The 23,600-nt window shown below is 39.6% G+C and overlaps 1 protein-coding gene across 1 annotated transcript; it reads right to left on the bottom strand.

Annotated features, from left to right (window-relative positions):
* Positions 1–4,234: 4,234 nt before the first annotated feature.
* On the bottom strand, positions 4,235–20,411 carry bmf1 (BCL2 modifying factor 1). The gene is made up of 4 exons (XM_084742704.1): positions 20,217–20,411; positions 16,392–16,588; positions 14,273–14,475; positions 4,235–5,529 (listed from the first exon to the last, which is right to left on the bottom strand). Exons 2-4 carry the CDS (start codon positions 16,561–16,563, stop codon positions 5,413–5,415), a joined length of 492 nt encoding a protein of 163 aa, XP_084598830.1. The 5' UTR covers positions 16,564–16,588; positions 20,217–20,411; the 3' UTR covers positions 4,235–5,412.
* Positions 20,412–23,600: the final 3,189 nt, after the last annotated feature.

Below are 23,600 nucleotides of genomic sequence, written 5' to 3'. Positions count from 1 at the left end.
GAAAAAAAGATTTGTAGAGCAAAGCTCCATATGTACAGCATATTGCACTACATAACAAATTGTCTTTACTTCCATATTATATCAACAACCAAAAAATATATATAAACACAAAAATGAGTGCACAGTAGAGTCTCGAAAACACACAGTCAATGTTTACAAAAATGCTACATTTTCGCTGGGTCTCATTTCTTGGTATAACAGAGAGTGTGTGATAATCAAGACTTCGTTGAAACTGAGCAGTTAAAGGCATATTCCAGGGTTTTACAAATACATGTACACTTTATCTGTTCTGTAAAGAAGGGCAAATATTTCATACTGCAGCAATAAGCTCATACGCCAAATTAACCACAACCATGAATTATTTTGGTTTGCTGGGTTTTGTTTATACACCACGATGAGATGTGCAAGGAATGTTACAAGTTCATTTTTGTATTAAAAATGCCCTTGATCTCATGGACTTCAAAAGGATCCTACTCACATTAAAAATTATTTTACAAGCATGAACTGTCCTTAAAAAAGCAGACCCCTTTTCTTAAGAAAATACATTTTAAAAAGTTAAGAAAGACCATGAAGAAGAAATGTTATCGTTAAAAAAAAAAAAAATCAAAATCAAAACCTTCCTCGAAAAACTTCAAATTTATATAAAGTGGACTACAAAATTCAAGACACTGATGGTTTCCATAAAATACATCTCCCACTCTAGGGATTCTGCACACTCACTTATAACGTGATGAGTGCAGTTTGGGAACCTCATTCTAGCAAAATTATACAGGGCACCATGGTGGCTTGTTTCCCTTTCCAATAAATCAAACAGGCCACTTGGTCAATGCACAGATATACATCTGACACATGGCAAGATGAGCCCCAGACAACAATCCAGAGTATATACTATACATTAACACACAACAGATAAGGGACCCATGGGATCTACAGAAACAAAGTACTTTCCAGTGCATATTGATTACAACACAATGATCAAGATTAAAGAATTGAACACATGAACGCCCTGTGACTTCAGAAGAATAAGAAGGCAACCGTTTGCTGTGTCTGTCTTTTGAAGTATTTCTAATGGTGTATGTATCTTTAGTAACGGGGGGTGGGGGGGTGGGTGATGACTCATTAATTATAAAGTAAAGGTCATATCCTGTTTAAAGGTTACATTGCAGCGAAGTTGCTGCTTTTCAAAGCCACAATTTGTGAATCTACCCATGATGACTAGTGAAAGATAATGAAAAAGGTCTGAACTGGTCGGGGCCCATCCCTGGAAAATCACAACCTTTTACAGTGAAATACTCCACCCAAAATCTATTTTTTGAGTATCAAACACATGAAGGCTTGAAAGGTGAGCTTTGTAGTTCTCTTCATGAAGAGCAGCAGCTGTGGTCATCATCAATTCATGCTGGTTGTAATGTATTCAGTAACACCATACAGTATTATGACCATATCTATAATGCATAAGACTATTATAGATATGATCCCCCTAAAAAGTCTTTATTCATTTCAGTAGGTTTTCAAATTGATCAAAGAATATCCTCTATTGACTCCTAAAGTGTAATCCATTTCTCCACTCTCTACCTGTATGCTCAATAACATTTTGATTATATGTCTCAATACACCACTTTCTTTTCACAACATTATCCTCCTCAAAGCTGTGAAGCTTTGACAGATGCAGTGAATTCTGGCGAAACAATGACCATGTGGAACGTGTAATTGCAGTGTGCAAACATGCCACCATTGAAATCCATTGTAACCAACATGAATTCAAACTGACCATAGCTGTTGTTCCTCCTGAAGGGCCAAACCACAAATTTCTTACAGCCTACAGCAGATGAGTGATGCTAAAAAAAGGAGAACTGGGTTGAGTCTCACATGAAGCAAACCAACCTGCTCAAACAACAGAAGAATATACAAGTCCAAGACCAAAAAAAAAAAAAAGAAAATAAAAAGTAATTGCACACACAAGTGTATACAGTAGAAATGGGCAAAATGTACAAAAATAAATAAGAAGGTAAAAAATAAATTACAAAGAAAAATGAACCGATGAACAAACCCATGTAATAAAGGAGCAGCACAAAGAGGATGCCAAGAGCCAATGGTGAGACGGGGCGCTACGGGGACTGGCTCAGCGTTCAGGATCCGCAGGAAACTATAACCACAACCACATTCAGTGCACCTCACACGCCTACTACTACATGCTCAGTAGCCCCCGTCACCACCACAGTCATCAAGTCAGCCTCAGACTCCTCAGTCAAACTGTACCTTAATGTGTGCGCAGACAAATTGGCCGAAAGGATTTTTTTTTTTTTTTTCTCAACTGAAATGAAACTAAGAGACTTGACACCACTTCAGGTCATAAATAAATGGGTGAAAAAAACACTGCTCTCCTTCTAACCGTGTAACAGATTCTCAAGGTTACCAGTAGCCCACACAGTCCATCCCTGAGACATCTTTAAGAAAATGAGAGGAAACCCTAATTATGCAGTGATAAACTTGACACATTGTAAGGAGCGAGTAATTACAGACCCTGATATGTACTGCTCCTTGGGTCCAAAAGTTGGCCTGGGTTCAGCAATGGAGAATATAACAAACAGCATCTTCAACAGTGTTTTTAAACATATTCATATTTCAACAATAATTACAGTCATTTTCACTTTTGTCTTTTTGTTTTCTGAGTCAGTGGTGATTATATGTACTAAAAATGTCCCAAATCTGCACCAAAGACCACCCAACAGAATATAAAATGATGCAAAACCCCATAAAAGTAGCCTGAGAACATCTGTTTCACAGATTGATTATGCAGGATCATTTGGTGTTCAGAACACACACGGGCTGTGAAAAACAAACCAGGACAGATACTTTTTAGATGGAGGCACGTGGCTCTAATGTAACTCTACTCTAACCTGAAAACACTGGTACATGAAATTTACAGAACCCACATCCAATCCAGATTCCAGACTGCATTCAGTCAGGTCGCAACGCTGATTATTTGTCTTGGACATCAAGAGTGAAATGTTGCGGCAAGAAAACGAGTCATAACCGAAAACCTTCATACAAGACAGAGGTTAGCGTGGTAACAATCTGAACTCTTGAAGGGTGTACATCTAGTGCAAAAACAGTGGATCCACAGTTCCACTTTAAGGGCATGGAGGTCTGAAAACAATCACATGACACGAACACATCTAAAACACAGGGAGAGCATGAATTTGCAGGTGAATTTGGGAACTGAAGGGAGAGAATCTGGTGTTCTCACTATAAGTACTTATTAATAATTAAAACCATTACAATAGACTTGGCCGAATAGTTGTGTTAGGTAAAGAATGATTTGCTTTGTTCTGAATAACAAATAATGTGCTTTACTCTAATGTCAGAATTCAGTGCACAGGTACTAGACCTCCAAAATGTATGCAAAACTCAGCACAACATAACTTTAATCTAAATATCTTTACGTCTCTCTCAGCCTTTCTTTAATGTGCTACACTCAACAACAACATCCAGCCACCTAGTCGCTGAGTTCAGTAAGTAACAGGCATTAGATCAATCAACATGAATTCAAACCTTTGGCTGCTGCACAATAACATGCACTCTAATGAAGGGAGTTGCACAATCAGTCACGTGAAGTCAAAGTCAAAAATGAGACATCAATAAAAATGATCTCCTCAAACATTTGGGTGTAGCCTAAAATACAACAGTGTGTTGATCTTAAAATATTGATTCAGATGACTCATTCCACTATTGATTATGCCTTTGCTGTTGGGTTGTTTGTTAAAGGGATAGTTCAGATTATTTGAAGTGGGGTTGTTGATGTATCCTGCAGTAGATGGCTCGCCTCCAGTTTGGAGAAGCAGAGAGGAGTACCAGACCAGAAGCTAAGCAATGGTCAGCAGCAAAAGGTCTCTAAAAGCCACTTAAAAATTAATCCACCTAAAAAGTCATTATCAGTATATGTGTACACTAAATTTGGAATATGTGTACCACAGTGCTTTGCCATCAGATGGCTTTTTTCAGTGGTAAACAATCCAAATATTGCTGTCTCCAAACTCCATGCAAGAAATCAGTCATTTCACCCTGCAGAACAAGTTGCCAGTCCACCACTGCCTCAATCTGTTTGTTTGTACTGTTGTGTGATTTTGGTGTTTTAAAAGGATAGTTCGTATTCACCGAGGTTTCACAATAACACAAAGAAACTAAGAGGCTGAGGAAGCTGCGATGTGAAATGACTGATATCACCAGGGCAGTTTCCCAGCAGAAAAGGCTGTCTGATAGCAAAGTAAAATTTAGTAAACACATATTTTAAGTCACTCATATACATTTTGCTGCTGACCCTTGTATCTACTGTAGGTAACACACTGACTATCAACAAGTACTTCATACAACCCCACATTAAATAATCCAAACTATCCCTTTAATACTCTGTGGTTTTGTCAGTTAAGATAATACCTTTAAATTACTGCTAACTGCTTTTTTGAAATTTGTTTTCAGTGCCTATTATCCCAATTCTTAATAGTGCTTTGAGCATCAGTCAGTGCTTGTTTGCAATCAGACTGAATGCTGTTGCTCACAGGTTTGCTGGCAGTAACCAGGCTTGTTTGACCAGTCACTGATGTTCAGCACTGCAAACTCCGCCCCGATACCACCTGATCAATCAAAATGTTCTATGTCGTCTGACATGTAGCACATGACTGAAGAAAGGCTTTGGTACGAATTGAAAAAAAGATATTTAGATTACAAGTCAACCTGTGCAGAAACTTTGCTTTGTTCCCAATATATTGAATGATACTGAGGGATTATGTTCAAACTTAAAACCACACCACAGAAAATGGAAGAGTAAGAAAACAAAAATAAACAAAGCAAAATAAAGAAAATAAGAAAAGATAAATGTTCCATTGAGGTGAGGTGCAAAATGCTTTGTTCTGAGAAGTTGCCTCTTTGGAAGTTAGTAAATTAACTCGTCTGTTCACCTGGGGAAACTTCAGAAAAGAAAACCTTACACCGCATTTCCTTTCATTTCCTAACCATCTCGTCTTGCCTGTCAAATTTGCTCAATACTCATTCTGGCAGAAAACATTGAATAAGGCATTCCCAGGGTCTATGGAGGTCATTAAAGATGGATACATGTCGAAGTGCAAAAAATTTAACAAGAACAATGTACTGTACAAAATTACTACACCACATGTATACCAAAATATGAACGTTGTCCTGTAGAGGAATCTCGGAGCATCATGGCATCTTCTTGGAAAGAAAAAAAACTCACGCGACCTTCTATAAAAGTTGGTTGTCTCCGTCCCGCGGTGACTTTTAGTCTCCTTTCTTTTTCCCCCCCAGAAAACAGACCCGTGTTAGATTTGACAGTGCCATTAGGAGTCCCGTTCCTCAGAGAGATGAAGAAAAGGGATATGAGAGGGGAAGACCCCCTCACCTCCGTCCCGCTCCACCTCCTCCAGCAATGAACCCCCTGTCAAACAGAAGGCTGAGCAGAGCTGCGCCCAGGCGCCACCACAGCGGCCCCTGGTTCCTTTGGTTTCGATGATACTGAAACAACAAACAAGGTCGAAAGTTAGCGCACTATTCTGAGGCTAGTGAAACAGACACTCGTTAAAGCCTCTGGAAATGTGGCTTAAGTAGTAAAATGCATATATGAAAGCTTAATTTCTTATTAAAGCTACAACAAAGAGGTTTTACCTGGCTATGAAACACTCTCAATTTATTACTGATGCCTCTATATGATCTACATAAATTCACAAGACCATTAGAGCTATTTCTATGTAGCTGTTCTTAATGCCCGCCAGTTGGCTGGATTTTCCATGAAATCAGATGAAAAGAGCCTGTGTTTACATTTTCACAGTCAAAGTCACAGTGAGTAGTATGTTAGCCTGTTAAAAAGAAACACGAGGAGATTTTATTTACACTTTGTGGTTATTATGGTGTAAACACCTTAACCTTAAACACCTTAAATAAAAGGACCACCTAAAAAGATCAATATTGTGATATAAAGTGCACGCTATATTTAAAACAGTTTCACTGCTTTACTTTGCAACAGACAGCCGTTTCCACTTCTTAAAAGACAACATTTTGAATTTGGTTTCAATTTTCTAGTATGTACATAAGACCCAAGAATTATAAAGGCTATTCTGGATTTGAGTTTCCAGTGACTTTAAGTTTGTGTCGGGCTATGATGTATGCTGATTGACAGTGAACACAGTGAAAAGGGTCAAGTGAGAAGAGGGTAAGACAAAACCAGACACCGGAACAATGCTGATATTTTCACAACAGTCTGCTCCTGTCCCCAACAATACTTATTAGAGAGGCCTCCCTTTGTGTGCTGGATCTCAACACAGTCCGGCCTTCCTAACACACATTCCAAACCATACACACATTCATCATACGATCACACTTTCTTCAAATCTTTCTGGCAGTGGTTCAGGAGGAGACTCGGTCAGGTTTGTGAGCCAATTGGATTGTGTGCGATTAGAGGGGATAATGCTATCTCTGTCATTGAGAAGCTGAGATAAGATAATTGCACCAAATGGGATTAGGGAGTGCTTGATGAGAGGCAGGGAGCCTCTGGAAAACACGTATCTGCACAAGAAAGGTACAGTAGTGCAACAGCTCATCTGCAGACGAAAGGCAGACTCCACCATGACTGATAACGCTGCGGCTATTTTCAGCCCATGCAGGTTGTAAACTGAGGCTTTGAGATTATTTTCATGATAATGCACCAAAATGTGGTACATTTTCTTGGCCATTGTTTACAAAAAGCTGAAATGCAGAGATTAGATATGCCATTTTTACATACGTGCGGAAAAGTGGTGTCCAAACACTGACCCAGTTACAGGCCAAGAACCGCCATTATGATAAGCTGCTAGGTTTCTATACTCCTTATCAGTTTGTGGTGAACATTGCAGGGTGTTGCATAAGCTTTGCCAGGTTCAAACCAGTGTGTGTTTGTGTATCTTTTTTTTTCCAAAAGAAAATTCGAGAGGTAAAGAAAAAAAAAAATCATCAAATCAAAGACCCCTGGGAATCTTGATAAAACCAGTTCTCTGGTGTAAAACATATTTGTGTCTTGCTGGGGGATATTTTGATAAGGACATAATAATAGCATAATGTCTGCTTCATATAAACATAGACAATATTTAAGTGCAGCACAGAGTGGATGAGCTGGCAGCCTGCAAGGCTTGACTTGGTAAACACTGACATGCCTTGAGTCTAGAGCCACACATCCGTCCTTTGGCCTATCACAGCTATATTGGTATATGTTGTCCGATATGTGCCGAGTGAAAACTTTTTTGTCAGAACATAACGTTTTTACTTTTTATTTAGTTTTAGAGGCAGCATTTTATGGATATTAATGGAGTAATATGTAAAATCCTAGTGTTCGAAAATGGGTTTGGCAGACCAAACAGTGAGTCAGAGCCTTAGATGGTATTAAAGAGGTCGAAGCTCTATTTATTATTGGTCTATGGTTGAAGCAAGTGATTTTAGCCCACCCCCTCCTCCTGGACTCAAAGCTCAGGCAGGTTGCCTGCAGATTGCACTGAGGCTTAACAAGCTTAAGTCAAGCAAAAATACTGCATTTTGTCAATGACAAACGACAACAAGTCCTCTACTGTAAACTGATCAGCTGTTTATAACCGTCAATTGTCTGATGATGTAAAGCTAAACCTGTCATCCTAAAAATAAAAGCCTACTGCTGCAAAAATACACAAAAACAGACGTTCCAGACCATAATGGAAATTTCAAAGGAGAACATGCTGGCTATGACACTGTTTTTGGGGAAGCAGTATTTCCATCTCTGATGACATATTGTGGTCATTTTTTGAGTACAGTAAATATATCACAGATTTCTACTTTGATTCCCGTTTACATTATGAGAGAGTGCAGTCAGTTATAGCTCGTGGATCAAAGATGAGGAAGGCAGAATGACTGCACGTCTGATTATATGTGTCAATATGTGTACTACTTAATGGTGAGTAGAGTTTCAGTATTTGACAGTAAGAGCTGCAGAGTGAAATGAGTCAACAGGGGGCTTTATCACGCTACAAAGCTTGCGTGTTAACTACAAGCTACATGAGAGGCAATTAATCTTTATAAACAGAAACAGAATGTTCCTGTGATGGTGACCTTTTGCCCTCTAGAGACACAGAGATAAACAGAGAGTGAGAGGGAGCAGGAATAAGAAAACGAGGTGTGCACAGGCCTGTCGCAACTTAGTCATGACTCATGCCGCCAACTGTCAAACCGAGGCTCTAAATTTAGCCAGTGATAGAGCAGCAGAGTCTAGCCAGATGCTCAGTGTCTTCACTCTGACACCAGCCTGATGTGCTTTATCAGTGTCTCATGTGGCCTGTCTGTCCATCCAGCTGCTGCACAGCTCTGCCTTATCTTTTGAGCAAACAGGCCGGCCTCAAGAGCAAGACCCTCTGGATTAGTCACATCAGGGAGGAGACACGGAAAAATACAAACAGATAACAGACACTAGGGCTGGGAAATATATTGATATTATATTAATATCGTGTTATGAGATTAGATATAGTCTTAGATTTTGAATATTGTTATATCATGATATGGCATAAGTGTTGTTTTGGTTTCCTGGGTTAAAGACTGCATTACAGTAAAATGATCTAATTTTCTGAACTCATCACTGTTCTAGCCGTTCTATTATTTGCCTTTACTTAGTCATTCCATCCGCATTACTGATGATTATTTATCACAAATTTTAATGTTTTAATACTACAATATTGTCTCAATATTGATCAATCAGTTTGTCGTTGCTGCTCTGAATGTGATAGTTGATTTTGTCCGAATTTCCCAGCCCTATTATATAATTCTGAGATAGTTTAATCTATAGCAATTCATCATATTCCAAAATATTGTTAGTTTGCAGGATTTCTTTTTATAATTTACAGTACGCAATTTTAAAGAAAATGTGTGTTTTGAGATATATATTGCATACCAAGCATTGTCTAAAAGATATAAGATCAACATATTATATATTATTTAAGCCATATCACAGCACAAGTGGACAACGCTGTGACCAACAATCATCACAATGAATGAAAAGTAAATATTCAAAGTTTGCTTCATGCGTTTTTATTTCTAGTACAACTCAACTCCTCCCCTCTCCACAAGTGCTGAAAGGAGAGAGTGCCGTGCCCTCACTGCAACAGCAGAGAGATAAAGTCACAAACACTGTGTGCGTGCAGACACACACACTGACACACACAGGCGATATTCAACCCTGCTTTCAACACCTCCTATCGAAAGCACCAGGAGTCGTCTCTCTTAAAAAAACATGGGGATGAAACCTAACTCTGCTCCTTGCCCTGTGTGGGCCGAGCTGTCTTCCTGCCATTGTGACCGTCATTATTGCTGCTGGGTCTCAAATGGCGGGCTGGGCTAATGTCAGCCGTCCTCTGGGGACCCCAGCATCCCCTCCAGCCCTCTCTGACTGAGGAGCAATTTATCTGTCAGCATCCACCAGCGCTCCATCGCTACCTAATCCCTGCTTTCGCCAGGGGCCACAGGGCTCCCATGGAGAACACTCACAGCCACATACGCTCCCAAATCCATCAAGACGGCGGCAGTCACAGGCACTTGGATTGCTCAGGGACAAGTGTCTGCACTGAATGACTGCAATCACCTCCTGACAGGAGCAGACTGGAATGAGACCTGACAGACAGGTTCACTATTATGGAGTGAGAGTTTCTGTACTGACTGTCAGACTGTGTGATAGTGAGAGGCAGAAAAACAAGTTACGGCTGTTTTCATGCACATGCACGCACAATACAATTAATTGCACAACCAGAGAAATAGCAATTAGACAGGCTTCAAGCAGCCAAAACCACACATCAGTGTTTGGGTTTTAAAAACATCCCTCCAGCCACACACACACATGCAGAAACTTGGTCACGCTCCACTTGCATGACAAGTGTCAACATTGGTCATACTGGTCTCCAGTGTTGGGCAAGGTAGTTTCAAAATGTAAGACATTCCACATTACTTTATAATATTACTGTCTGTGTAGAGTAAAGTATTAAACCACTTTTACGTTACTTACACAAAAATTACAACTACTCAAAATACTGTAATTAAGTCATTTTTGGGGGGTACTTTTATGAGTATTTTTTCAAGTCTGTAATTTTAGTCATACTTAAAAATGCATTTAATAATAATATCTAAAACTTTGATCTGCATTTTTCTGGCCCACAAAGCTCTCTGATCACAAATGGTCCAATGAAAACCGTGACATATACACAGAACCCCCGACCACCACCACCACATGACCCAAAACACTGCAGCAGGCACAGATTTGGAGAAGTGACTGTGACCACTAAGCAAAACAGTGCAGGAGTTGGGAATAAGCAGACAGAATGTCTGCTATTGATAATGCATTAAACATCAACGGTTAAAAAATAACTATTTTTTAAAAGAATACTATGTACTTTTACTTCAGTATTCCTTTAAGAGCCATGCTTTACTTGTAGTTGTGTAATATTTCAGGCATGTAACAGTATGTTCAGACTTGAAGCGTTTTACGCTGTTAGTATAAAATTGTGGTATATTCTATGTTCTGTTCATAACTGGTGGCCTTTGTAACACGTTATGAAATGTAGTGAATGTAATATTATGGAAATCCTGCTACTAATCCATTATATGACTTAACTATGGATAAAGGTAATGTATTACTTCAATACACTATTTTTGTAACATGTTACACTTAACATCACTGGTCTCTATGCAAGTTTAGCTTTAAAAGTTCCCTTCCTCTTCATGATGCAGCAAAAGTGTTATTCTCTCTGTTGCTCTTTCACATGAGTGTATCTGTGTCCTGTCACTTGTGGCTTCAGGATATGACTTCATGGGGTTGTTCTCAGTCTGACTGTCCTTTCTGCTGTTTACTCAACCGGCAAAAAGAAGCACAAGCCACTTCCTCATCCTCTGACCCAGGCCCGCCTCGGTTGTGCGTCAGTAGATCCCAGCCAGCCACACACATCACAGCAGCTCTCCTGTCTGAGTGTCTGTGTTGCGTTTGCCAGTGTCACAATACATGAGTCATGCTGGGCTGCAGCAGGGGTATAAATATCTTGATAAGTGCATGAGAAAATCAGAAACTGTCTTGCACCTAAGACTATGAAGTTAAAAAAAGAATTATATTATGCCGAGGGCAGGGCAGGGTCCCATTTCCCAAAAGGGAGGTTTTCAGACAGCTGAAGATGGTTGTTACTTGATCATTTGCGGTTCATTTCCAAACCTCCTTCCCTCATATACAACCTCATACCATCATTATGGAACCCACCCCCCCTCTCTCTATGGCTGCGTAGACCTCTTGTTTGGTTGTCTCCTGTGGCTAAAGAAAGGGGCTGACTGGAGACTGCAGAACCACAGCTGTCCCCCTCAGGGCTCACGCGCCGAGCTTCGAGTTACAACATGTTTACCTTCTCCCACCACTTCTGCTTTTTCCTGGACGTATCAGTATTGTGTTTAAATGTGAATAAATATGTGTGTTAGACTGTTAAACACGTGTGCAACAGGAGACTCTTGCACTCCCCTGAGGGATTATGTACAACCTCAATATCAAAAAAGTTAGGATGCTGTGTAAAAACAAATAAAAGCAGAATACAATGATTTGCAAAAACTTTTTGACATATATTCAGTTGAATACAGTACAAAGTCAAGATTAAATGTTCAATCTGTTTTATCTTTTTTTGTAAATATACTGTCAGCGGTTTTCCAAAGTGTTCATGAGCCCATGTAGTATCCTTTCTACAATTATGTGGGTTTTTAATGCAGTTTTTAACACAGTGCTACCTGAGGGGTCAAAAATCATGGGCATTCAGTGTTAGTTTTCAGCCTTGCTCCTTACATGCAGAGATCTCTCTGGATTCTCTGAAACATTTAATGATATAATGGATTGTAGATGGTGAAATCCCTAAAGTCCTGTAGTTTTGTGTTCAGAAATGTTGTTCTTGAACTGTTGGACTATTCGCTCACACAGTTTTTCACAAAGTGGTGGACCTCACCCCATCTATGCTTGTAAACGACTGAGCCTTTCGGGGATGCACCTTTAATACGCAGTCATGATATTGTTACCAGTTACTAGTAAACCTATTTCCCTGGAATGCTCCTGACAGGTGTTTTTTTACTTTTACTACTTTCACAGTCTTTTGTTGCCCCCGTTTCAACTTTTTTGAAACACTTTGCAGGCGTCAAATTCATAAAGAGTGTATATTGAACAAAGAACAGTAAAGTTCAGTTTGAACATTAAATATCTCGTACTGTATTCATTGAATATAAGATGAAAAGTATTTACAAATCATTGCATTCTGTTTTTCTTTATGTTTTACATAATGTCAAAAAAAATTTTGGAATTCGGGTTGTATATTTTTGATGTTGCAGCCGATGAAGCAACCCTGTCACGTGGTTGTACAACACAACCAACATTGCGCAGCACACTCAGACTCAGTGGACAGTGTCACCCTGACCACAGTGTATTGTTTGAGACCGGGCATCCTCCATGCCACTTGCCTCCACAGCACACTGAGGAAACAAGAGAAAAGAGAGGGAGAGAGAGAAATAAACAGGAAGAGGAGGCAGGGGGAGGGCCTGGGGCTGGCGAGGAGGGGGAAGGGCTGTCCTGGTTCAGCAGTGTCTTTGGCTTCAGGGTAGAGAGGGTTGGGGGGGGGTGAAACCCTGGGCTCTGTAAGTTCTGCATGTGCACAGCCTCTCCAAAACAAACATGGAACAAACATAATAAAAGAGAGCAAACTTTTTCCCCTCCATAAATCTTTATCAGATCAACACAGGAGCCAAATATCAATAAAAATATGATGTGGATGGTGTTGTTAAATTGCGGGCCACACTTTTTTATATGAGTTACTTATCCAGCAGCAGGAGAATTGAAGCAAAGCTGTGGAGAGGGTCAGCAGCAAATGTGTTTTAGCCACCTGAACTATCAGTATCAGTTTGAGGGTACGATAAAATCTTGTCAATGTAGCATACCCTTAAACGGATCCTGATTTTCTTTAAGATGGGCCCTTTCAGGTTGCTAAAATACCCTTATTGCTGATCCTGTCCACAGCAGTACATCGCTTCCATGCTAGTACTCATTCCCTTACTATAGGTCTATAAGTACCTCATACAACCCCACTGCAAAATTTCTGAACCATACTTTTAGGACACACACAAACACAATAACATCTACTTTGATGGCAGTAGAGTTGTACTTAATCTGCAGCATATCATGAAGCCAATGGCAATTGACAGAAAACAGTATGGCTGTTTAAAAATTAAAGCTGTGTGTCTTGTCCATGTAAGACCCATATACGCTACTAATATAATGAGCCACTATCAGAACTAAATATAAGCATACAACTACCGGTAATCCAAGGAGGGACACTCAGTCCAAAATCACTGTGAAAATAAGGAAAATGAATAAAGTCCAGTATTTTGTTTCTAAAGGGGTGTATTTAACAAATTAAATTTCCTCCTGCGTGACAAATAATGAGGTGAGAAATTCTTCACTATTTTTTTTTAAGTTACTGTCAGGTTATAAAGGCGACAAACCAAGAAGTGTTTGTGGTGTTTGTTCTCACATGGTTGTGAGTATAATATAAAAATAACTCATCTGCATAAAAGTGTACCATCTCAGCTTTACCACATTTTATTTTCCCAGCTTAGCTTGACTTTTCTATCTAGAGGCTATTCAAATAATGGGAAAATTACCTCTGTTCCTCTGAAACTTTGCTCATTTAAATCAGGGGTGAAAACATATAAAGTAGATACATATACACAACTTCTTGTTAAATTAATCTATAAATATACATTTGTTTGGTTTTGCTTTTTGTTTTTGCTGTTTTTTTAAATGCTATTTCTTCATCTCTAACTATTTAAAAGCTTGTTATTGCTTTTTGTTTGATGTATTTTAAATGTAATTTGAATGTTTTTTAATGTCTTATATTTAATGTATTTCTATGCCCCTGTAAAGCACTTGCCTTGTCTGAATTGTGCTATAAATAAACTTGTCTTGTTTGCCTGGCGTTTGTCACACTTAGAAATCTATTAGAAAATTTTCAAAAAACTGTCAGAGGATTATGTCTAACATTTCTACATCAGGATTATCCACATGCATCCCTTCATGAAACAGACTAAGAGAAGATTCTGTTATTGCATGGGGTATTATTGGCCAGTTGCACTTGTTTACTGCCATGAAACTAGAAGAAAAAGTGTCTGTCTTGAGTCTGTACAGTCAGCAGGACGCATATTTCCTCCTCACCAGTTGTAGGTGTTCCCGGTGAAACTGGTCTCCTATGAGTTGGAGTTTCTGGCCAATGCAGGCTTCGACACTGCGGGCCGCAGGCTGCTGCCGGGGTATCTGCTCCATCCCGTTTCGCTCTCCTTCTCGTTCTCGTCGCCCCGCTTCTTGATCCCCGACGAGCTCAAAGTGTGCCGGGAAGTGCAATCGAAAACCCGCGTTGCCTGTTGAGTATCAAGGCTGAGACTTATTTTCGACACCACAAGTCTTCAATATAAAAAAAGTAAGTACCTAGTGAGCATGAAAGGGGATTTCCAAATCACTAGTTGAAACTGGTTAATATTTGGTCTGAAAGTCTAAGACCTCTATTGACCTTATTTCATTGGGCTACTGAAAGTGACAACATCAACATGTCCCAAAACAAATATGTTCAATCATTTTGATCATTTGATCAATTTTATGTTGAAAGAGATATGATATCGATTAGCGTGAGGCCATTTCCTCAAAGTCATATTTCACTGGTAGGTGAAATCAGGTCTAAACAAAGAAGTAATTTCAAAGCATTTAATGTTTCATACTGTGCTATAGCCTAACATGCATACGGAAGCATTAAAGTGTATAAGTTACAGCTCTGATTATTCCAAACGTATAAACACCAGGACCTATTATAAAAAGTCAGTCCCTGCAGGCAGTTGTGAGTAGCAGGGTAGAGCAGTGTACGCAAATTCAACCAACCAAATCCGTCAATTCTGCACAACCTTGCAATTTTGTCCAAGCACCACGAATCTGATCAATCATTGTAGCTTCCCACAAGTTTCACCAATCACAGCTGTCCCACACTCAAATGTCATACATATGTCTCAGTGTCATTTACTATTTTTAGGGATTTATTTTGTCAAGGGCACTGACAAGAACACAAATTTTGTCATTGTTATTGACATTTATCAGTGCTCTGTGCACTTTTGTTTTTTTAATTTTTGCATGCTGTTTTGACTGAGTTTGATTCTAGAACAGAGTGTGGTTTTATTCTCCCTGGAACATGACTGCAGTTTTCACTTGCTCCCACAGTTTCATAGCAAAAAACATCTAAAAACGTGCGTCACAATTTCTCATAAAAGCTGCAGTGAAATCAGGCAGTTTAGGCTGCAACAATCAAAACAAAGCCTGCAAAATCCTGAAGGGACTGATGAGTGACAAGGACACTTAAATGGACAAGAGGATGTAGCGGATGAGTGGGTTAAATACAGGACTGCAGGAGCATACTGGGGCTAAAGTCCTATGTGTGGCAATTTCTTTCTGGCTTTCAACTGAGACATTTGAATGTAGTGTCTCAGTGAGTGTCTAAAGCAACGATATTTATACTTTCTAGAGGTTGAAAAATGTCACTGTTATAAATCCAAGTGAAATATCTGAACATTCAATCTTCTTCAAATAGTCGGTGAAAAAACTTTCAGTTGTGAACATATTCTGAACATATTTTCACCAGTGAGCATATGTGTTTTTTGATCATCTTTTCAGTGGAAAATGCTCACTGGGTACAGCAGTAACACCTGACAGAGTGTTTTCTTTTATTCTGACTATGTCCAACTGATGTTGCAACAGGTGCAAAGAGCAGCCAAGTAATGCTGACTGTGCCTTCGACCAATCGGAATGCTTTCCTTTAACCACATTTTTCCCAGTTATTATGTTTCTTTTTATTCAAACATTGTGAGTCATTATAGAGTTTCATAAGTCTCTCACTCACAACAAACTCGTATGACACAGATTTGAGGTCAATCAGTTGCTATGGAGCTACTTAGGAATGATTTCTTGTATATGACGCCAATGTAACTTTACAGTCACTGATAATCTGCACAGTTGCTGCTTACATAGGTAAGCACTTCTGTCACGTCCTTTCAGTCACAATGCCAGTCTGGCGCCTTTTGAATAGCAAAGCAGCTGGGTACACTCCATACAGACCATAAACGCCACTGTGATCACGACTATCAGGCGCCAGGGATGAGATCAGAGCAGCAACACTGTTACCCATTTCTCACAGAGAGTCTCACGTTATAGTTTTGTGCTTCAGTTTTATAACACTGGTTATCACGCATGAGACAGTGTTCCTTTTTTCTCTTTTGAAATATGTCATCAGGCTCACCGTAGAAGAGTGGTCTGGGCTCCTCTGCGACTCCACAGGGCAGCATGCCGTTGTACGGTGCCAGGGCAGGGCCAGGTGTCTGTGTGCCCCGGTCTTCACACTTTATCTCCCGGAATGTGGTGCGCCAGCAGTGGGGGTCTGGCTCAAACACATCATCCTCCTCATCGTCCATACGGGGGCACTAGAAGATGAGCAGCCTTAAAAGAGACAGCACAGAGAAAGAAAGGTTACTACACCTGTAGGTGACAGCACCAATGTTTGCGGAGGCCTCTCCTAAAACCAGTCTGGGAAGAGGTACAAGAGCGTTTGTGCCAAATCCAGCGGAATACTTTACAGCTTTTACAAGCTGTCGGGACCATCGATAAACTGTGCCCCTCCAAGACTGAAATATGCACTTGTTAATGTGAAACACAGACTTTTTAATCTGGAACATTCAAGGCTCAACAACAAGGATTGTCTGCTTGCCTGGGGCAAGTAAAATGCCACTCTGGGCGAGTAAATCTACCAAGTCACTTGTTTATCTTTTTTTTTCTGTAGCTGATGAAATAGCTAAGGAGTGAGCCTTCTGGTCCTTCTCATCTCAGTTAAGAGTTGTGCATGCACAGTGCCAATTGGGCCCAAATCATCCTGGAAAGAGGAGTTTACTTGGGTGGTGTTAGAGGACGTGGGTAAAACTATGTGTTGCATAGTTTGCTGCAAGTTTGGGAGCAAGGTGGAAAAAACGGGGTCAAAGGGCACATCAAGTTTACAAAAAACATTGCGGAAGTGTCATAAGAGCAGACAACATCTCGCTTGAAAAGCAGCTAAGAGGTTTGCTGGCAACCCCTCCTCTTGTGCCTCCCTGATGCTTGTACGAAGAACACCTGCCCAACTGGGCAAGTGGGTAAGAAATGTCTTCCACTGAGAATATATGTCTTGTCTTCCTGTGAAAATGTGAATCAAAGGCATCCTCCATTTTTACTCTAATGACTGTAACCTTGGACAAGTCTGCATTAGGCCTGATGAGATGATCTCAGACACATTCATTATTCCTCCGAAGCATTCATTATCATTATAGACAACCTGTCTGGTTTCTAAAGAGGGCCCTCAAATCGATAAAACCACACTGGACAAGTTGGGGAAGAGAAAATGAGCAAACAGTCTGCCTCCATTTGTGGCAAAGAGCTCAGCGCTTATTTAGACAAATGGCTCTGTTCATCTCAGTGATGAAACCACACAATTCACTGCGGTTGGGGGTTGAGATAAATTTACATAAATGGAAGTTTGGCTGACTAGAATCTTTCTTGTCTGTGTTAAGCAGCCCTGTGGACAGGAGATGGACTTAAATCAGTGGTTTTCAAACTCGGGTCCGGGACCAACAGGGGTCCACGATTGGGTTTAAAGGGGTCCCCAGCAGAAGGAGGAATATTAAATGTAACTTTTTTTTAAAAAAAGTTGGATAACCAGTGAAGAAATAAGGTTGGCCATTTCGATTGACTATAATTTATGGTGACCCTAGTTTGATCATTGATTGGAATATACAGATTTAATTTTCTTCAAACCTAAATATAAAAAAATAATAACTCATTAAGACAAAATAAAGACAAAATTCTCTTAAATTGGGGGTCTGTGGTCTAATGTGCATCTATTGTTGGGGTCTTTGATGTGAAAAAGTTTGGGAACGCCTGTCTTCAATAACTGTCACAAGATTAGGGCTACAAAACAACAATTATTTTGATTTTTGATTAATCTAATTTTCTCCATTAATCAATGTTTATTGGGTGAAAAATTGTGAAAAATGTCAACTGGTGTTTCCCAGAGGACTAAAGAAACCAGAAAAATATTCACACTTAAGAACCTGGAATAAGAGAAATCTGACTGTCGTCTTAAAAAAAAATACTACTAATACTAATATTAAGCAATTAATAAGTTATCAAAATAGTTTACATTTAGTTTAATACAACAAGAAATAACTGATTAACTGATTAGTCTTTACACCTCTACTCATGATTCATGTTTATAAAACTACTAACAGGCACATTTACTGCAAACAATTGCAGGTATGAGTGCATAAATATTTTACTTTTACACATTATGTAGATTTGATAACAGGAACAAGAAAAATGCTTGATTATGAATCATTAAAGCAGTGTGGCAAGACTCTTGAGCAGCACTTGGGAATCTCTCCAGTGTCAGTGTTTGCACTCCACTCAACCCTGAATCATACCGTGGGTCAAAGAGTTATCAAAATATGGGTGAAATTCAAGTTGCCTCACCAGCTCACCCCGAAGTCACCATAGAGTTGTAATACAGGGTTAGACTACTACCACACTTCCAAATTAGGGTCCACAGCAAACGGGTAATGACAGTCTTTGAGGAAAATCCTAAACCACTCTCTCTACCCTGGTCTGTCAGCATGCCAGCTCGCTGAGAAGGAGTTTTCATTTCTTCACCCTACATAAGCAGATTGGCCTGTCTCTAGCATGCCCAGACCTCACAATATACTGCGTGCGCTCACAATAAACCCTGTGTGTAAAACCACTTAATGCTTTGTTTTGACAAACAAAGGGTAAGAACATGGAAGGCTTAGAAAAAAAAGGAAAGAAAATAGGCTCAACTTGCAGATACCCAGGGGTTACTCTCTGCGCTGGTAGTGAGCTGCCTGTTTGTGTCAGACAGTAGCTCCCCCTGCTGCAAACTAAATAACCCTAACAAAAGGGAAGGAGGTGGAGATGGGGGGGGGGGGGTGAAGCAGTTCTGTTATTGACACAGTTTAAATCCAATGCTATCAAGAGCCTCATATCATAACATTTGAACTTCATAGACTATAACAATTTGCACATGTAGACCTAAAATGATTCATGACCTCCTCAACCTCAGACTCTTGCAACATTTTTTTCCCCAAAAACCAAGCTAATTACCCACAGACCAAGTACGTACGCGCACGCACACGCGCACACGCACATACACATTTGTCCTAAAACAGGGTGTCCCAACGTTTTCATGTTAAGGACACCAACAATAGATGCACATTTAATTTAAAGGTTTGAAGGCAGATAGAAGAAATCTCCATAGTCAATCAATAATCAAACTAGGATCACTATCACTAACTATCATTCTAAACAACCATCAGTACGTCTTTGCAAAAATGATCACAGTCCTCCTTTTGCTGGGGGACATCTACAACCCACTGAAGGACCCCCACTGATCTTCGGACCCCGGTTTGAAAACCATGGATGTAACATTATGCACATCAAGACCTACAATAGCACAAGACCTCTTCACGCTCAGACTCCCGCGATATTTTTTCATCTAAAAATCTAGTCAATTATCCACAGAATGTGTATGTATAGGAAAAGCATGTTCAGTGACGCAAAATACACATTTTAGAAAAGAATTACCTATAAAAGTCTAAAATTATGTAATTACATGTTTACACGCTTAAATGAATTGAATGTATGTAGAAAACAGCTGTCACGACATATACACGAGGAGCGAAACACAACAGAGACAAACATGCAGCAACAACAGCCGTGCAGTCTGGAGTCCATTCACTGACTGAGCACCACAAACCGGGAAAGCCGGTATAATTCAAACCTCTGCTGTATGAATGACAGGCTCACTTACACTAAATACTTAATATACTCGGACTGCTTTGACTTTTTTGGAACATAAATAGCCAATACATGTGAAATGTCGAAATAAATGAGCTGCAGCTGTTCCAACTACAATAGCGGCACGTTGTTTGTTGCTCCTTCTTGGCGTGCGGATGTCATTTGATGTTAAAGCCGGTGTGCACCGAACAGCCTGAGTAAAGGACATTTAAAAGTGTTTTAAGGAACTTACCACAGAGCTGGGCCTCGTTGTAGCGGTTGTCTTATATTCAGGGGGGGAAAAAGAGGGCAAGGAGTCCAATATCCTGCCAGGTCACACGAGTTTAGTCCGTATCACCTCCGCGACTGTTACCATTCTGCGAGGAAAACTGCAACAAGCCGATTTCATTTCGCCGACGTCAGCTCCAAATTGACTCCGCCTGTCCGGGCGTGGTGCTCAAAGTTAGTAAATAAACGCTCCTTAAAGGAGCCGGTGCTTCTGTCGGGTAACTGTGTGAAATCTTAGAACAGGCAGTGTCTGTCCCTTTAAGACTCCATTACTTCCGGATGCTGCAGCCAATCACCGAGTTTGTTTTGATTCCGCCTTCCTCATCGCGTATTCAGACACGTGGCCGGGAAATTCCCCATAGCACGAGACCGCGTTCTCACTACTGCTGTGATCATCTGGCCAGAAAGCTGTGAACCGCTGCTGCTGCTGTCACCAGGAAGATCTCTGTACTGTGAACAGTGACATTAAAGACACCGAGAGAAAAAAATAGGAACACACAAGGTTACAGCGTGATCATGAGATCTGATAATTACCCTCCATTTTATCCGCCATTAAAGAGTTTACAGAATTAATATTTATTCTGCAAACTAGATATAAGATCCAATACGTTTATTGTCACACCAGTAATAAAAGTACAATCGTGTGGAAAAACTTTGGCTGGAATGCCCCCTCTACAAAATAATAAATTAAATAATTAAAGACAGAGGAATACCAATACAAATAGGAATATACAATAATAGAATAAAATGTGCATTCATAAAATTAAATATACTATAATAAAAAAATTATATAAACTAAAAACTAAACTAAAAAACAACTTGAAAAAATGTCCTTAGATGATAATAGTAAAATAATACAATAAAATGCTAATGATAAAATCTGATGTGAGTTTTGTTTGTATAAAATTTAAGTGCTTGTTTGTTTGTATAAACCTTAAGTGCTTCTATTCTTTACTAAAATAAAAGTAGCCAATCATGACTGAAGCATGTGTGAAAAATTGGCATGAACTAACTTAGGCATTTATTACTTGAAATCCTTATGTAGTCGAAGTACAATTACAAAACAAAACCAATGTAGCAGTGAGTAGCAGTCCTTTTGGATGATAGATGAAAAATAATAAAGTGAATAATGGTAGATATCATCACAGTCCAGTATGGTACTGAGACATTTTTCAATTGCGATATTTTATATATTGTTACATCCATAATATGTAGTGTATGATCATATTTGAGTTAGAGAAGCTGTAGATTTTCCCATTTTATTACTGCCCTAGTTCACATTTCATTCAGATTTTAAACATTTTGAAAACCTACATATGTTCTGCGTAAATCAACAAACTGTTCACCGAGAAACGGCTGTAACTTTTTGTTGATTATAAGTGGAAACGACCCAGTTCCAACTGAAAGTGGCCTAGATCTCAATCAGTTTAATTAGGCACCTGTAGCAGAGAATGTGTGTGTGTGTGTGTGTGTGTGTGTGTGTGTAGGATGGCTGTGTCACAAAAAAATAAGCAGGTTTTTAACATAGAGCAGATATGACACCATATCATCACATGAGGCTTTATGTTGACATGGTTCAGGGTAGCACAATATCATCAGCAAACTTGTTCAAATTTTCTCTACATCATAAACTATAATAATTCATTCCTCTTCATTTGTTCCACTGAATGTCAGATTCTAACATCACAAATACCCAATATGTTTTTTACTACAAGAATGATCAAGATCTAGGCATAAGTAGAACTACAGCAGGTAATCCCCAGTAGAAATAGTTTTCAGGTCAGATATAGTGTGATATTCATTGTAGTGTTTTGTGTTGAGCGCATGAGTATGTTGTTGGTTGGTAGAAAGATCCATTCATATCGTACTGTGTGTCATTTCAATGTAAAAAAAAAAAGAGATAAAACAGTTTTCAGTGTACTTTTTGCTTTTCCAAGACGTGTGCTTTTTTGTGTTTATTGTTTTGTGTTTAGAGTTTTGAAAAAACAAGCAAAATATTCAGAAAACGTGTAAACAATCAGGAAAAAAAAATGTACTTTCTAGGTAATTTACAGTCATCCAATAGCTTGACAGTTAACCATGTCCACCCTGAGCGGGTTCTAGTAGGCCTCTTGTTTTGGATGGCAGAGTAGTGCTGGTGATTTGCTCCCTCCCCCTAAGGGCTATCGCCGATCAATAAATCCCTGGCAGCTGTAGCTGAGGCTGGCCCTCTGCATTCTTTCACAGTGCGTCACCCTGCCCCCAACTCTCTCTCTGTCCCTCAACTGGGATCATGTCCCACCACCACTGAGCTGTGTGAGAAGTCACGGGTCCTTGCTTCCTCTGTCCTGCCTGAATTGGACCGACGTTTAGGTTTGGCACACCTGTGGCCTCTCCAAAGAGGTGGGGGTGATCTGTGGAGGAGGGGATTGGTTTCCTTGCTTACTGTGATATTGGAAACTTGATCACTTCTTGCATGAGTGAGCACTGTAAACAACAAAAGGCGCAAAGACATGAGAGCATTAGTTGCAGCTTCCTTTTGTGCTCCAGACAAACAAAGGAGATCCCCCCTACTTAAGAGACCATTAAGAAAACACCTGTAATTACTTAAGGGAAGAGTACTTTTAAGGACAGGTCAGTGTCATAGAAATAGTGTGCGAGTTTAAGTGTCAGTGCAGAGTAACACACAAACAAAGTCCTAAAAAGTTGGAACACTTTGTGAAATACACATAAAATCAGAATGCAATGATTTTTAAATCCTGTTTCAACAAATATTCAATTGAATAAAGCACAAAGATACAATACATACTGTTCAAACAGTTACATTTCATTGTTTTTTGAAATTCTGAACTTGACACCTGCAACATGTTTCCAAAAAAGTTGGGACAGTGGCAATGTGAGACTGGGAAAGTTGAGGAATGCTCTGAAAACACCCATTTGGAACATTCCATACGTAAACAGGTTCATTGATAACAGGTGATAGTATCATAATTGGGTATTAAAAGTGGCATCCTCAAACGGCAAAGTTGTTCACAAGCAGGGATGCTAAGGGGTTCACCACTTTGTGAAAAAGTGTGTGGGCAAATAGTCCAAGCAGTACAATGTTTCTCAACACACAATTGTAAAGAATTCTCATCATCTGCAATCTATGTCATTAAAAAAATTAGAGAATTCAGAGAAATCTGGAAATTCAACACCTGCAAATGTGGAAATTCGACAATGCCCATTACCTTTGACCCCTAGCATGAAACAGCAATAAAAACTGATTGGATTATATAAAGACATTTCTGCATGTGCTTGGCAGCACTTTGGAAAACTGTTGTAGGTAACTGCAGTTTGTGCAGTTCACTACATCTACAAATGGAAGTTA

Source organism: Lutjanus erythropterus, chromosome 18 (genome assembly GCF_056507025.1).
Source record: "Lutjanus erythropterus isolate fLutEry1 chromosome 18, fLutEry1.hap2, whole genome shotgun sequence".
NCBI classification, from domain to species: Eukaryota; Metazoa; Chordata; class Actinopteri; order Lutjaniformes; family Lutjanidae; genus Lutjanus; species Lutjanus erythropterus.
The sequence above is the reverse complement of the archived record's forward strand: the minus strand, read 5'-3'. Positions and strand labels throughout refer to the sequence as shown.